General features: G+C 39.2%; 1 protein-coding gene across 2 annotated transcripts in view; it reads left to right on the forward strand.

The window, feature by feature from the left end:
- The window catches only part of LOC140487838 (septin-2), a 129,483-nt gene that overhangs the window by 74,498 nt on the left and 37,508 nt on the right, over positions 1 to 17,477 (forward strand). For both annotated transcript variants that reach the window (XM_072587134.1, XM_072587135.1), the window contains 2 exons: positions 6,055 to 6,156; positions 7,279 to 7,424. In XM_072587134.1, the coding sequence (XP_072443235.1) occupies positions 6,055 to 6,156; positions 7,279 to 7,424 (248 nt within the window). The remainder of the gene's footprint in view (positions 1 to 6,054; positions 6,157 to 7,278; positions 7,425 to 17,477) is intronic.

Here is a 17,477-nt window from a genome sequence, read left to right on the forward strand (position 1 = left end):
AGATGGCTTTCCTCATTTGATGTTTATAATATGGCTGATTTGAATGACAGCCACAACCATAAATAGCCCATGACTCAATTTGTCTTTCCATTAAATTTAATGAAAAATTTATTTTTGCTAGCTCTGATCCATGTATTTAAAATGAAAGATTGCACATAATCATTTGACTTAGTTAGCAGAATTGTTCAGTATTGTCTTGTTCAAGAAGAGCAGTTGTAGGTTATCTTTTACTACATTATAAAACAGCTGCTGAAGCTTATTGTCAGAATGAAGAGCTACAGTTTTAATTGTTTCAAGGTCATCTGTGTGTTGGCAACATTCTGTACATAGTTTCTGTATAGAACATTGTAGCAGGCTGTGCTGAATGCAGTGCAAAAACAGGAAAAAGATTGTTTTACACTGATAGCAGATGTCAAGTATAGTACATGTGTCTTTGTGGGATTTGGTGGTCTCTGTCTTATCTGCTTTGGGTGTGTTAATTGTCTAATTACAGCAATGGTTGAAGCTGTTATGTAGCTGGCGTGAGTCGATGTTGAGCAGGGATATCAACTGGAATGAGACAGGAGCCAGTGTCTCAGTGAGACCCCCACAGTATATTTACATGTGGGAGGTCAGGAAGATCCGTATTCCACACGAGGAAAGATAAGGAGCACCAGAGAACATTCCTGCATTTCAGACTTGAAAAGGGGACATATCTTTATTGATAACCAATGCCCCAGTGCAGCCACTGATAAATTCCTGCTACTTGTCATCTTTGACTTAAACTAATTTGGCTTAGGGTGAGAATTTTAATGTCACTTTAGTGCTGAAAAATAAATTTCAGACTGTCTCCTGTCAGAGTAGTGGTGGTATCCATCAAAACATTCATGTGCATCCTAAAGGGGAATGAAAAGTCAACATTTTGGACTCTGCAAAGAGTCTAAGTCTTTTAAATGTTTCAATGAAACCTAACCAAAATGGGCAATACTTGAAAAACTACAGAAGCTATGTATTGGAGGAAAGACCTGATTGATGGATTCTATCCATTTTCCAGGCACTTCCTTTCAAGTAATTTCAGCACACATGCAACATATGCTGTATTGAATTTTCCAGACCACCTGCAGGCAGGAAGCAGGAGGGTGGACCCATAAGTGAGAATGTTGACACCTCATGTCCTACCATCGGCACCTCCACTGTCACCATTTTAAAGGTGTTGGAGAGATGGTTGATATGGTGTCCACCCATGCACTAATTAGGCCCTTAAATGGGCAATTAATTCCCAATCAAGGGCCTCCTCACTCTATAGCTCTGATTCATAACATGCAGGAGAAGCCTGTGCTTACAGTTTGGCCTGGTAACTTTAAGCTCTTGAGCTGCTTGCTAGTCAATAAAGTGGTTGGGGTGAAGTGCCTCCTTTCATATCCCATTTTTCAATTGAAAGACTCTCCACTGCTTTTCCTTCCTGTGTCTATCATCTTCCTCTTGTCAACCCCAGCCCCAAATCTACTTGCCTGTGTCTGGAGGTGTTCACTGCTTCCCTTCCTTCAGGGCCTCCTGCCATACTGCTAGTGATCTCCAATCCTGACAGGCAGGCTTTCCTCTTGGAGATGACTGTAAGTCCTGCCTGACATTAATTAAAGGGTGGTCACCTTAAAAATTAAAGTGGGGTGATCCAGCTAAGTAGAGGTGGTAGACCTACAAAATCTATTTTGGGCTGAGGTCAACCTGGTATTGTATGTAATAAGGTAGGTATACCAAGTTCAGAAAAAATTAGCTGGATCCTGTACACTAGTTGAAAATTATTTAACTTTAAATTCAATTCATGATGAGTGAGTTTTGTTATTTTTGCTGATATCTAGTTTTGAATACATGATTTATTTTTAAGAAATGAAGTACATTCTTGATCCTTTTTCCTAGATCAATTATTTTGGTTGTTTTCTATCTGGAACTGGAATCTGAATGCTTTCTTGCAGCTTCTAGTTGCTATGGTGATACATCCTATGAACTTTTTTGTGCTTTTGAATGGTCAAGTTATATTGGCTATAAACAAAGTGAAGTGGCAATGTTTAATGTTTCTGTTTAGAATGAAGTCGTTTCCTTGACAGAAATGAATTAGTATTGATTTGTAGACAGTGTAAATGCCATACACATTAGTTGGGCCAAATGCTGTGTATTCTACTTTGGGATATTTTCTTCCTTGATTACTGAAATTTAGGATTTCAATCTTTGTCCATGTAATCATAGCTCTATTGAGTTGATAGAGGATATTTAGATTCCAGCTATTGGTTGAGAAGTACCACAACGTCAAAGTAAATATTAATTTTGATGCTGGTCATATATACAGTAACTGAAATTTTACACCTTTGAGTAATGTATTTTTTTTCTGAAGACAGTTTAATTATGTATTCAAACTAGAAATTATTTTGCTGCCTCACCATGCTTTTTGGATTATTCACATTTGTCTTGGGGAAAAATTTGGTAAAATATCATTTTACAAAATTTGTTTTCAACATATGGAGTGTCTTGACCATATATTCTTTCATCTATACTGACATTTGCTGCTTGTTGTTTGAGTCACATGCGTCAGGAAGGTGCCTTCAAGTCTTCAGACATTCCATTTCCTGTCAGTACATCTGCTACATGTATATTAACCCCATCACCCACCCACTGCTCAGATATGAAATTGTTCTCATTTTATCATGGGTGCTCTTTCTGTTCTGATGTATTTTGTTTGGCACATTTGCCTCAAAGTAAGAAGGTCTGTCAGTACATTTATTTTCTCAACATTAAATCTATGCTGATGATGTATGACTGGCTGAATGTTGCAATATTGGAAGTGCCACCTCACTGTCAAGATGATAGTCCTGGTGTACTTCAGAATTCATGAGAAACCTTTTTGTAAGAAAGATCAAAGTTCTCCATTTGTCTTGACCAATCAATTGTTCTCCAATTTCAAATAACCTCCCTTCCCATCACCTAACTCCCTTCCCAGCCCCTCCCCCTCCCTTCTATTCCTCTCATTGACCCTTCCTTTTAGCCACCAACCGGCTTGATTCATTCCTTCCATCAACCAAACAGGTCATACCTTCTACGTATGTTTGCCTATTCCCACCTCACCACCCCACCCTCATTGTCTGCAGTTCCCCTCACACCCACCCCCAGTCCTGAAGAAGGGTTACACCCGAAATGTTGACTTCTCACCTCCTGATGCTACCTGGCTTGCTCTGTTCTTCCAGTCTCCTGCTTGTCTACCTTGGATTCCAGCGTCTGCAGTTTTTTTTGTCTCTAACCAATCTATTGTTATTGGCTGTCAAAAAAAATTAACTGTTATTTGAGATCTTGATACTTGCAATTTGTTTTGGTAACCACAGCCAGACAAATTCATTTGTTCCTCTTTAACCTGACCAGAGATGTCACAGCTGTATAAATGCAATTCTTTTTTTCCTTCTGTCAACATTGTGAAATAATTTTAGCTGTTTGAAACCCAAGGCATTGACACTTTCAATGCGTATTTTTCTCTTCTAAAAATAAAATGCCCACCACATAGTAGTGGGACTGGGTTGTTTGCAGTTGCCAAAATGTTGAGGAAGATAATGAAACGTTATTCGCATTTGGTGGTCGTAGTAGCTTTTCGACACACCTCTGTGCGTTAGATTGGTTATTAAATTAGTCTGGAATATCAATAATTCTTGAACTTTTTTTTTCTTCTGTGAACAGGAGCAGGCCATTCAGCCCTCGAGTCTGTTCTGCCATTCAGTGAGATAGTCATAGAGATGTACAGCATGGATTGTTGACATAATTTGACCATTCAAAAGCACCAGAAAGTTCATTGGATGTGTCACTATAGCAACGAGAAGCTGCAAGACAGCATTCAGATTCCAGTTCCAGATGGAAATAAAGATAATTGATCAAGGAAAAGGATCAAGAATACACTTCATTTAACAAAAAATCATATATTTCATTCCAAACTAAATATCACCAAAATAACGTTCTCCTGTATAATACCTTTTGTGTGGTGAACATTTACATGAAATTTTGAAATTTAATATCCATATACATTCAAAAAGATTATTCACATTTTAGTATTTTTGTAGCCCTCTTTATGATTGTCATGTGCTCTGAAATAGAGATTTTGCTGATTTGACATTGGAAGCTTAATAGCAGAGTAACAACTCTTTTATATTTATGACTACTATAAAATGGGAGTTTCAAAAAGTAAAGTTCTGAAAGAGAAACACAGCCCACTTCAATTTCTGGTTTTAACAGATGCAGGAAAAGGGGTAGGCAACCAATCCACTGAGGTATTTACAGTCATTTCAGAATGTGGTGAGGCTGTGTATCTTCAGTTTCACAGTGTTTCCAGTTTCAACCACAGTTAGCTGTGTTTCCCTCTATTTGGAAATACAACAAGCAGCCATCCTCCCCAAATCAGGCAGGAAACCTAGAGAGAAAAGTGAAAAGGCATCTTGCAGTTACTGCAGGATATTTTGGACCTCTTGCCTGTAGGAGTCTAGCTCCTAAGTCCACCCTTCATTCTTGCCATCAACAGACCCACCCGAAAGACTTATGAAATACGTTCTGAAGATAGCCTCAGGGCTAGTTCTGCAGTTGAGAACTAACCAGTGATTTATGAAGGTTCAGCACAATGTCTTTGCTAATGTATGAACATTCGGTCTACTGTTTTAGATGGGCTAAGTTTTTGGCCAGGATTTTCCATGACCAGTTGGGTTAGGTGCATGAGTAAGGAAGGAGGGTTAAAAGCAGCCTCCATTATTACACAGAGGGTGTATAGGGAATCTGCTGGTAAGACTTTAGTAGATTTGCCTCTTCATCCTAGGAATATGAGATGCAGAAAAGGAAGAAGTGGAAAAATTATATGAAGGTCCCCAAACAAAACAAAACTTCTCAGAAGAAATAGATTTTGTAATTATTTATGGAAAGTTTTGTTTTTAAATTCACTCATGAGACTTGGGTGTCACTGGCTGGTCAGCTTTTATTGCACATCTCTAGTTTCCCATGAAAGGGCGGTAGTGAGCTGTCTGTGTGCAGCCAAAAGAAATTACAATGCAAACATTTTACCTTGTGAACTGTTTAGAGAGGTTTTAGTATCAATTTTTTTCAGTTCCATAGTGGTCACAAATAGGAAAGACCAATTTTCTGTACTGAGCATGAGTTGTTGCTCTAACCAAGCCTTCTAATGTCACATTTCTCAAGCCAGCAAAATCTCTCTTTCAGAGCACATGACAACCATAAGGAGGGTGACAGAAAATTTCAAAATATGAATAATTTTTTGAATGTGCAAATTTCAAGTAATTTGTTTGTTACACAAAGGTATTAAAGAATAATGGGCCAAAGGCACGGAATTCCCACCTGAGCCATTTTGAACTGTTTAAAATTATCCCCATTGTGTCCAATTCTGGACTTCGCATTTTATGATTTCAAAGACTTGGGAGTGGACGCAGAGTAGATTATTATAAGGATATGGTACTTCACTTGTGTAATGTGATTTAAGAAGGTAAATTTGGATTATCCTTTAATGCAGGAAAAGCTTACAGGTAGGTTTTTAATAAAGGTGTTCAAATGTTAGGTCCTACAATAAAGTAAATAAAATGAAACTTCCCATTGGTAAAGAGGGCCATTGGTAACCGGAAGAGATAGTTAAAATAATTGGTAAAAGAACCAAAGAGGAGAATTTTAGTTGTGCAGTAAAATTATGATCTGGGATACATTGGTGGATGGAGATTTAGTTGTAACTGTCAAAAGGTAATTGGATACATGCTTTAAGTACAAAAATCTGGAGGGCTATGTGGAAAGGCATGAGATTAATTGAAAACATTTCAAATTGCCAGCATTATGAGTTAAATGGTATGATTCTATGCTGTATGATTCTACAATTATTGTCATCTCATGAGCCAGCCTGGTATCCCTTATGTGTAGCAATAAATAGTTTTACTGTTCAACTTCTGTAACTGCAGCTCTCTTGTTAAATATTGAAGTAATCTGCATAATAATTGAAATTTTGCAAGCTGTTTATTTGACCCATCCTGGGATTTCTAATTGTAATTTGTTCCATAGATCCTCGATGAGATCACTGAGCATGGGATCAGAATCTACCAGCTTCCAGATGCAGATTCTGATGAAGATGAAGAATTCAAGGAGCAGACCATGATTCTGAAGGTGAGACACTAAAATAATTGGTAGTGACCAACTACCATATTGTAGAAGCAGACAGGCCCAGTCAAGGTGGGAAGCAAATTTGAATGAAGTGGAGCAAAGTTCCATTTGGGTGTAGAGAATGGAGTCTTTGGGGGAAGTGTAGAACTGTATTTTTGAGTTAGTTCCACTGAGGCAAGCAGATCCTTATATTGTGTTGCTGATACCACACGGAAATGGAATCAACTCGCCTGTAGAGAACAATTTACAGTGGATCAATCAAGCTCCTGCTTGGCAGATAGAAATTAATTGTTGGGATCCTTTCAGTCAGAAAACCTGGTCATTCCCTAGGTTTTCTCATTTTAGTTTTCACATGCACAGTCTGACAACAACTTGCTGCTCTTTTAGGTATGAGTTATATGTTTTGTACTGAACCTTTCAAACCAAGGGGTAAGGAGAAAAGTTTAGGTGTCCAGGTACCAAAGTCATCAAAATCTAGTAAATGGATGCAATATTTTAAAAGGGTAATGGATTGTTTTGCCATTATGTCAAAGGCAATGAAATATAAATATTTCAAAGCTATCCAGAGTTGTAAAAAGATCTACTACTCTAGATCAAGTCGAAGTACTGTATCCTGAACTATGCTGTACAGCATAGAAACATGCATGAGGGAGTGCTATGCAGGTTCAACAGAGAGATACCAGGATTTAAAGCACTAACATTTGAGGACATATTTAATAGACTACTATGCCCTGTATTCCTGATGAAGGGCTTTTGCCTGAAACGTCGATTTTATGGCTCCTCTGATGCTGCCTGAACTGCTGTGCTTTTCCAGCACCACTAATCCAGAATCTGGTTTCCAGCATCTGCAGTCATTGTTTACAGTCATACTATGCCCTTGAGTGTAGAAGATTTAAAGGGTTATCTAACCATATTGTATATGGTTAGAGGTTTTGATAGGGTCAGAAAATTTCATCTGATTGTGTACTTCAAAACAGGCTGGCAAATCTTGTGTATTGCAGAACCATGACTGTTGATTGAATTAACATCCGTTGTAATCAAATTCTTGAAATAATAGTTGCAAGGCACTAAATGGCCTAATCTTGTTTGAATGCCCACCAGATCAATAGATCCCTTTCCTTCTAGGCCAGCGTTCCCTTTGCTGTGATTGGCTCCAACCAGCTGATTGAAGTGAAAGGTAAAAAGATCCGAGGTCGCCTGTATCCATGGGGAGTGGTTGAAGTGGAAAACCCAGAACATAACGACTTTCTCAAACTCCGCACAATGTTGGTGTAAGTATCTGTCATTAATGCAATGATACACTTTGTACCACAACTTCCATGCAGTCACAGAATCATACAGCACTGAAACAGACCCCTCGGTCAAAGTTGTTCATGTCAACCAAGTTTCCCAAATTAAACTAGTTCCACTGCTTGCATTTGGCCCAAATCCTTCGAACACCTGCCTATTCATGGACCTGTCCAAATATCTCTTAACTGTATCTGTATCTGCATTTACCACTTCCTCTGCCATTTATTCCACATACTTTGTGTGTTAAAAAATTGCCCTGCAAGTCCATTTTAAATCTTTCTCCTCTCACCTTTAAAAAATGCGCTCTTGTTTTGAAATCCCCAACCCTAGGGATAAGGCCTTTGCTACTTACCTTATCTAAAATTTTATAAACCTCTGTATGGTCACCCCTCAACCTCCTGTGCTCCAGTGATAAAAGTCTCAGCCTGTCCTTATCAGTAAAATCCTCCAGTCCCAGCAACAACCTTGTAAATCTTTTCTGAACTTTCTCCATTTAATAATATCCTTCTTACAGGCGACCAGAACTGTACACAGTACTCCATTTACCAGCATTCTGTACAATCTCAACATGACATTCCAATCGTGATACTCAGTGGTCTGTGCAATGAAGGCAAGCGTGCTAAAAAGCTTCTTAACTACCCTGTCTACCTGTGACACAACTTTCAAAGAACTATGCATCTAAAGTCCTAGGTGTCTGTTTGAAAACACCCACCCAGGGCCCTACCATTAACTACCAAAAGTTCCTGCCCTTGTTCACTTTATCAAAATACAATACCTGTCATTTATCCAAATTAGAATTGACCTGCTGCTCCTCAGCTCATTGGCCCAATTGATCAAGATCCCTTTGTAATCTTCAATTACCTCCTTCACTGTCTGCTATACCACCAATTTTGGAGTCATCTGCAAACGTATTAATCATGCCTCCTAAGTTCTCATCCCAATTGTTTATATAAATGACAAACAACAGTGGACCCAGCACCAATTCCTGCAGAACATCACTGGTCACAGGCCTCCAGTCCACCACTACCACCCTCTGTCTCCTACTGTCAAGCCAATTTTGTATCTAATTGGCAAGATCTCCCAAATTTCATGTGATCTAACTTTACTAACCAGTCTATCATGCAGAGCCTTGTTATAGGCTTCACTAAAGCCCACGTACACAATGTTTACTGCTCTATGCCCATCTGTTGTTTTGGACATGTCCTCAAAAAAACTACAAGTTTGAGACATGATTTCCCATGTGCAAGGCCATGCTGACTATCCTTGATCTGTCTTGCCTCTCCAAATACATGTAAATCCTATCTCTGAGAATCTGCAGTACACAACCACCGAACCAATAATAAAGCTTTGTCAAAATAAACTATTTCAGCTGCAGATGCATATATGATAGTAAGTAGGATCCTGCTGGAACGATGTGCTCTGCTGCAACGGTAAAGTATTGAAGTGCTGCTGCATAGAGCCATAGAATTCCAGTTGCTGCTTCTGGTCCCAGTTGGCACTTTAACAGAACACAAGTTTGAATGAGCTATTAGTGTGTCTGCTCTTTCATTTCCGGGATTGCATGACACATAAACAATATTACAATATCTGTGATTAAAGAGGCACTGCCAGTGGTGTCTTCTAGTTCATTGCAAGGAAATGATCCTTATGCAGAGACAGCTCGCATGCAAAATGTATGTTTCAGAAATCTTGACAATACGTTTGCTTGCACAATGCACTGATATTTTGACTTCAGTCTCTTTGCAGTGTCAAGGTAAAAGCTATTCACCGTTTGTTTCAAACTAAGTAAGCCATTCCAAAAAGCATTTTATAATGAGACTTTGCAATCTGAATTCCAACTCTGGTTGTGTGCAACCAGAATTCTAACTGATTGTAACTGAGTGCTGTTAAATGGAACGTGAGTGAGCCACCTTGCTTACACACAGGTTAATTTGATTTTGGAGTGGAAAAATTTGCTCTATCATATTGTTTCCCTCTCTTCCTCTCCTGATGTCTGATTTAAATTCATACTATTTGAATTTGCTGTTGCTTTGAGTTTGAATGTTTCATTGTATGCTAAATGCTCTGTCCACAGAAACTGTAGCCAGAATCGAGAGAATGTTGTTCATCACACATGATTAATTTGGTGCTGTGGCAGAAAGGGAAAGCTGATTATGGAAATTAGGATGGAGCTGTAGGAAGGATGCATGTTGTTCTAAGGGATAACAATAGTTGAAAATTTTGTTTATCTGTACATTTCGGTGTCTTTTCCACACCCAAGGCTGGTGTCTGGTGTGCCCCATACTTCATCTGCGCACGATTCCCATTCTTTCACATCATCTCACCACATTGTTCTTTAACTGACTTGTTACCACCTAAATTTCCAAACCCAACCAACCAAGAATATTTTCTTGTGAATTCTGTTCCTATCAACTTCAATACTTTTCTTATGTGCATTAAAATTCTGTCATTAATCATTCTTCTTGAACAGCTAATTTTTAGTCTAATACCATCATTCAAACTGTCAAGGCCAATTTTTCACAGCCAGTTGATTTGGTCAAAAACTCTTCCATGATTACTACCTTGCATTTAACATCTTTTCGTTCTTTTGTCCATGTGATTTGATTACTATCACCTTTCCTTACTCTGTATTATTCAGTCAATGAGTCAGATTTTGGAAGTTTTCTTGGGTAGGTGCTTTCATCACTTCATTCTCTGTACCAAACCCCTTCAAGTCACTCTCTGTTTCATACTCTCACACATGTACACTCTTCATTTATATGCATATACTAAATATTTATAGTAAACGTGCTAAGTTTATTAATCTCTAGACTGTTGTTAATTCATCCATGATGTTTCTTTTAACTAATTTTGAATCAATGGAAATCTGGCTTTGTCTTATATAGCACAAAGGAAGATGGTTGTTGCCATTGAAGGTCAATCATCTTAATCTGACATGTCACTGCAGGAATTCTCAGAATAGTTTCCAAGCTCAGCTGTTTTCAGCTGCTTCATTATTGACTTTTTGTTCATCAGAAGGTCAGAAGTGGGATGTTCACCAATAATTACATCATGTTCAGCCCTATTTGCTACTCCACAGGTATTGAAGCAGTCCATGTCCAAATGCAGCAATATCTGGACAAGGTCTAGATTTGGGCTGACATGTTGTAAATAACATTCATGCCACACAAGTGTCTGGCACTGGCCATCTCCAGAAGTGAGACTCTAAACTACTACTTTTGACATTTAATGGCAGTAACATTGCTGAATTCCCCAATATCAATGTAATGGGGATTGCTATTGAACGGCCCAGAGCAAAAATAGTTTGCTTGATTGGCACCACATCCACAAACATACGATCCCTCCACCAACAAAGCTCAACAGTAGTATGTACAATGCTCAGAGAAACCTCTATTATTCGACTCTCCCAATTTCAGATTATCCGGCAAGGTCCTGATGCTTGGCTAAACTGTGTTATCCAGCATTCAATTATCCAACAAAATACTTCCCGCCCGTGTTGTTCAGATAATCAAGGTTCCTCTGTACTGCAGTAATGCACCGAGGCTGCTTAGACAGTGCCTACAAAACCTACAAATGTTGACACCTAGAAGATAAAGTCTGATACATGGGAGTGCCTGCAAGTTTCCCTCCAAGCTACGATTTCCTGACTTGGAAATTTAGCATCATTCCTTTGGGGTCACTGGGTCAAAATACTGGAACTCCTGCCCTCATCGCATTACCAACACAAATTGGACTGCAGTGGTTCAAGAAGGGAGCTTGTCACCATCTTCTCAAAAGCAGCTAAAGATGGGCACAAAATTCTAGCCCAGCGAGAGATGCCAACATCCCATGAACGAACTTTAAAAAAGCATTTCACAAAAATTGTAAAAAAAACTATGAGCAGAAAAAAACAATGTATTCAGCAGCCCTAAACTCAAAATGACTGAGAGAAGTAATTTTCAAGTTGAGTTATACAAAGATTAACTTGGTTTTCAGAAGAAATCTACAGTCGGCTAGCTGCGGGTCAGTTATATGTGGATTTTAAAAGGGCAAATTGAATGCTTGGGTGAGGCTTAGAAATTTGGCATTGTGCCTATTTTGACTGATTTACTCTGGGTAATTGAGACCGACATTCAGTGGTAATGCGGCCTTCTCTTGTACACCAAAAGCTTTGGATATATAATTCATTTTGTTGTGAGCTAGGCACTCAGTTTTCCAGCTGATTTTTGAGTTTAATGCATTGGTCGTTTTTGGAGCCTTGTAACATTAATGTTATACTGCAGTCCTCATGAAAAATTAGATGTGTTAGTGCAAGCATCATGCTTGATAATGCAGTTCACACCACCCAATAGCACCCATGCATACTATGGGAGACCGCTGAAATTAACCAAATACCACTAACAGTTTGCCATTACTGTGGGTGTCAGTTATCAAGAGAGTGCATGTTAGCTTTTTGGGGCTCTTTTTTTCACCTATTTGACATGTGGTGAAAAGTGGAGCTCTGGAAAAGTGCAGTATGTCCGACAGCATCCGAGGAGCAGGAAGTTCGACCTTTCAAGCCTAAGCTCTTAAAGGACTTATGCCTGAAATTTCCTGATAAAGGTATTATGCTTGAAATGTCGATTCTCTGCTTCTCGAATGCTGTCTGACCTACTGTGCTTGATCTCCAGCATCTGCAATCCTTACTTTCCCCATATTTGGCTGAAATCAGAACCACATGTCAATGTCAGCTCTTCAAACAGTTTTAATCTGCTGCTCACACCTCGTTAAATTGAGATTCGTTAAATTGAGTTTTTTTTCAAAAATATGATACTTTAATTTCATGGCTGTTCAAAACAGTTTCTTATGCAGCATCATGGTGTGCCTCAGTACATTTGCCATAAGTATCGTTAGTTGGTTACTTTTTTGGCTTTACTGCATATATTGAGTAAATTGCATCAATTCCAAATTGTCGACTTTGACTGCTGGGGTCTCTAAATATTTTGACTGTAGGAAAATATGCAGCAGTACATTTCAAGGTTGCCACATGTGTTGCAGATCAGTTGGTGTGAACTGTATTGTATTGTGGGAGAAACTGGCATTCATCGTAACCTTGTATCTAATAGCCGTCCTCTATCATGAGGAGAATATAAGTATCAGATTGTTGTCATGGTGCTGGTGTGACAATGTAGGAAGGAATTACAATGTTGCAACTTCAACTTTACCTGAAGTGTTATTCCTTGAGATGTATCTGTTTCTTACAGTAGACTTCTTTTGCAAACTTTTCCAGTGAGTAGCAGAATCGTTAAAATAGGAAATTCCCTGATTTGATCCTGTGTTTATAATTAATTACTCATAGCATTCAGAATAGCGTTTAGACCTCAATGTCCTTTGTATCCTTGAAAATTTGATCAGGGTTCCTATTCTTAGTTGTTATTGAGTACCCTTGCTAGAAATAGACATATATGGAAATTAGGTGAGAATACTATGATCCCTTCTGGGGTAAAATGGCCTGAAAGAGCTTGCTGAGTCTTGGGCATAAGTGTAAACAATGCAAGCAGAATAGAAACTAGCCAGGAAGCAGGCCTTTGGGATAGAAAATGGACAAAAAAAAGTGTTATTTCTTTGTTTCTGCACCATCATTGATAAAATTTGCATTTTAAATGGTCGGCTCTCTTGCAGAATTTGAAGGAAAACTGATTTTGTGATGCATTCCTAAATTTTTCAATTGAAGATTAATCAGCTATCACACAATTTCTGTGGTGAATTAGTACCCTCTGTCGGTGGTGGGTGTAACTGTGGAGCAGCAAGTGCCTGCTTCAAGCAGCCTTTGGCTTTAGCTCAGAAATGAACTGTGGAGGCAGTTCAGGCCAGTCATGCACTCACTTTTCTTTTGAAGTGTTTTCTTCCAAGTATGCTACTTGATTGGACAATTTGAAAGAGGCCTCAAAAGACAGATTGGCACAAGATCAGTGAGTGGCTTTGAATCCACTTAATATGCTTAGTTCTAGGAAACCTATTTTACTGACTTGGAATAAATTCACTGATCCTCCTGTAGGTCTCCAACTACCAATAAAGCTTGCAGATAATCTAAAATTTGGGTACTTTGGATCATATATTAAGTGTTGCTGTGAAATTGCTGGGAGAAATTCTTCTCCATTTCTGATTTAGAGGTGCTGGTGTTGGACTGGGGTGTATAAAGTTTAAAAATCACGCAATACCAGGTTATAGTCCAGCAAGTTTACTTGGAAGCACTCGCCTTCGGAGCGCTGCTCCTTCTTCAGGTGATTGTGAACTCCACTAGTGGCTCCACCTGATGAAGGAGCAGCGCTCCAAACGCTAATGCTTTCAAATAAACCTGTTGGACTATAACCTGGCGTTCTGTGATTTTTAACTTTCTCCATTTCTAGCATTCGTTTGTGAATTATTGGATTAGCTGGCCCCCTGGTGGCTTTCAGGGTTGTAGTCATCAATTTACACAGGACTAGAACATAAGTACCTGAGTTTGGCAGATGGCTAAAGCTAAGTATTCAACAGTTTTTTAAGCAGTAATTTTTAAAAAAATAATTCATGGGATGTTGGATAGGCCAGCATTTATTGCCTATCGCTAGTTCTTCTTAAGATGGTGATTGTGAGCTGCCACCTTGAATTGTTGCAGTCCTTGAGATTTAGGGACAGTCGCTGTGTTAGTAGGGTGGTGTTGACCCACTGACAGTAAAGGAACAGTGGCATCGTTCCAAGTCTGGATGGTTTGCAAGGGCAACATAGAGGTGATAGTTTTCCCATTGAATTTGCTGCCTTTGCCCTTCTGTGTGGTATCAGTCTCGGGCATAGAAGGTGTTGTTGGAAGGAGTTACTTTTGGTGAGTTACTATCGCATGTCTTGTTAATGGTGTACACTTCCACTGTGCTTCTAGTGAAGGGAGTGTATTTTTGTGAAGTGGAAACCATCTATGTTTACTTCAAAGTAGTGTTTTCTGAATATTGAAGTAAACTTAAAATGCAGGCTCAGCTGCCCAAATGGAAAGGCTGGGAGATGGGTTGTTCTAAAATAGATACATGTAACAATTGGCTATTAAAGGGATACCTGAGTTTTGGATGCTGTTTTGACAACAATTCAAATTTAATCAATTACTTTAAATGCCCAGGATACTGAAACCCAATCATGTTGGAATTTATTGTTTTGGCAACATTGGACCAATGACAGGAAACTATGTTGGGGGTCTAAAGAAAGGGGGCATTTTGAAAATTGGTCAGAGCAACTGCTGTAGTGCTGTAGAGCCGGAGTGCTAATTGCATATCTTAATATCCTACACTCCAAAGAAATAAGAAGGAACTGCCTATCAAAACGTACCTTTTTTCCTGTAAAAGCAGTAAAATGAAAGAAGAAAACACAGATCAGCAGACAGAAGATTGAAAACATTGGAGAAAACAGACCATGTGGACTGGAGGTTAAGTTAATGTAATGTTTAATAAGTGTGTTTAGGAACATTAAGTTAATAGAATTGTGTTCAGTTAGGGGAAAGAATTCAGTTTGTTGATAATTTTGTTTAGTGTTCTGTTAGGAAAATAATTTTTTGTTTTTCTTTGAGTAGTGGAATTTAGAAGTTCTCTTTCACTCTCTCACACTTTCTTAACAGATTATGAGGCGAGGCAAGCTTTCCTGGGTGTTTGGTATAAATTAACAGAGAGATTCGACCTCCGTGTTGTAATAATATGTTGAAGATGGTGGTTTGGGTGCTTTATCTGGGATGGTGTTGAGTGTTGATGGACCAGCACTCATCCAGACAAGTGGAACATATTCACACTCTTGAAGAGAAGTGGTAATGGCACTGGGTTTAGTAATCCCAAGCCAAGGCTGATGTTCTGGGATATGGCAAATGATGACAATTGTATTCAATAAGAGTCTGGGATAAAAAAGCTAAGCTACTCTGTCCATGAAAACAGGGTTGATTGTTGGGTTAAAGAAAAACTCATCTGGTCCACTAATACTTCAGATTACAAAGGGATCTTGATCAGGTTGGCCAATGGGCTGAGAAGTGGCAGATGGAGTTTAATTTAGTTAAATGTGAGGTGCTGCATTTTGGGAAAGCAAATCTTAGCATGATTTATGCACTTAATTCTAACGTCCTAGGGAGTGTTGCTGAACAAAGAGACCTTGGAATGCAAATTCATAGCTCCTTGAAAGTGGAGTTGCAGGCAGATAGGATAGTGATGAAAGTGCTTGGTATGCTTTCTTTTATTGGTCAGAGTATTGAGTACAGGAGTTTGAAGGTCATGTTGCAGCTGTACAGGACATTGGTTAGGCCACTGTTGGAGTGTTGCGTGCAATTCTGGTCTCCTTCCTATTGGAAAAATGTTGTGAAACTTGAAAGGGTTTAGAAAAGATTTACAAGGATGTTGCCAGGGTTGGAGGATTTGAGCTATAGGGAGAGGCTGAACAGGCTGGGGCTGTTTTCCCTGGAGTGTCGGAAGCTGAGTGGGACTTTATAGAGGTTTATAAAATCATGAGGGACATGGATAGGATAAATAGACAAAGTCTTTTCCCTGGGTTGGGAAAGTCAGAACTAGATGGCATAGGTTTAGGGTGAGGGGTAATGATATAAAAGACACCTCAGGGGCACCTTTTTCATGCAGAGGGTGGTACATGTATAGAATGAGCTGCCAGAAGAAGTGGTGGAGGCTTGTACAATTGCAGCATTTAAGAGGCATTCGGATGGGTATATGAATAGGAAGGGTTTGTAGGGATATGGGCCAGGTGCTGGCAGGTGGGACTAGATTGGGTTGGGATATCTGGTCAGCATGAACAAGTTGGACTGAAGGGTATGTTTCCGTGCTGTACAGGTGACACGGTAGCACAGTGGTTAGCACTGCTGCCTCACAGCGCCAGAGACCTGGGTTCAATTCCCACCGCACGTGACTGACTGTGTAGAGTTTGCACATTCTCCCATATCTGCGTGGGTTTCCTCTGGGTGCTCCAGGGTCCTCCCACAGTCCAAAAATGTGCAGGTCAGGTGAATTGGCCATGCTAAAATTGCCCGTAGTGTAGGTGCAGGGGTAAATGTTGGGGAATGGGTCTGAGTGGGTTGTGCTTCGGCGGGTCGGTGTGGACTTGTTGGGCCGAAGCGCCTGTTTCCACACTGCAAGTAATCTAATCTAATCTGGACATCTCTGACTCTATCCTTAAGGGAAGGAAATCTACCATCTTTACCTGATCTGGCCTACATGTGACTCCAGATACACAGTAATGTGGTTGACTCTTAACTGGATGTGGGTGTGACTGGTCTAGAGGGCATTTAGGGTTGGACATTAAATGCTGGCCATATCATATCTCAATTTTTTTTTAAAAATGTGCCTTGATGGAGAGTCACGGAGTGAGTTACTTGCCACAGAATTCCCACTGTGCTAAGTTCCCTCATTCCTTTGTCACAATATTTATAAAGCTGGTCCAGGTAACTTTCTGGTCAGTGGTAATCCTTACAATATTGACTTGTCAACTGTCTGTTCGCAATTGCATTCATAATTTCATCATTAAGATCTTTGCAATTTCATAAGGTGCAAATGTTAATTGAGACTGTTTCAGTTTAGCAGGACAAGTGACTGATACAGAGTAAGAAGTTACTAAATTACTTGATAGTGGGTTTGCTCAATATTTTCTGAGTTTTTTGGTAATGAGCAACAGCATTTGCCTGATGCAGACTCTGTGGATGCTTAATTAGTGGAAGTTTTACTACCCTCATTTTTCCAGTACTTGATAGAATCATAAACACATGCTATTAAATATTTTCTTTTTTATTGCATTCCCATTCAGTGCCTTTACCAATTAGATTTTTATTCTATATATCAGCAGTGTTATTGAGGAGGAGAGATAACTCTTATGGATGGATACTGTTGGCTTAAGCTTGTAAAGGAGTTCTGGAAGATTTATGAAACTATTTTGGGTGTCTTGTGGTTTCTGAGTTTTCTGTTATTTTGGAGTAACAGATCAACTAATGGAACAAATAGGAATGCATAAAAAGGGCTTAAATGAGTTCTGAGTTTTAATGAGCCCTTCAGGAAAGTGAAAGTGAGGTGTGT

This window comes from Chiloscyllium punctatum, chromosome 17, assembly GCF_047496795.1.
Source record: "Chiloscyllium punctatum isolate Juve2018m chromosome 17, sChiPun1.3, whole genome shotgun sequence".
NCBI classification, from domain to species: Eukaryota; Metazoa; Chordata; class Chondrichthyes; order Orectolobiformes; family Hemiscylliidae; genus Chiloscyllium; species Chiloscyllium punctatum.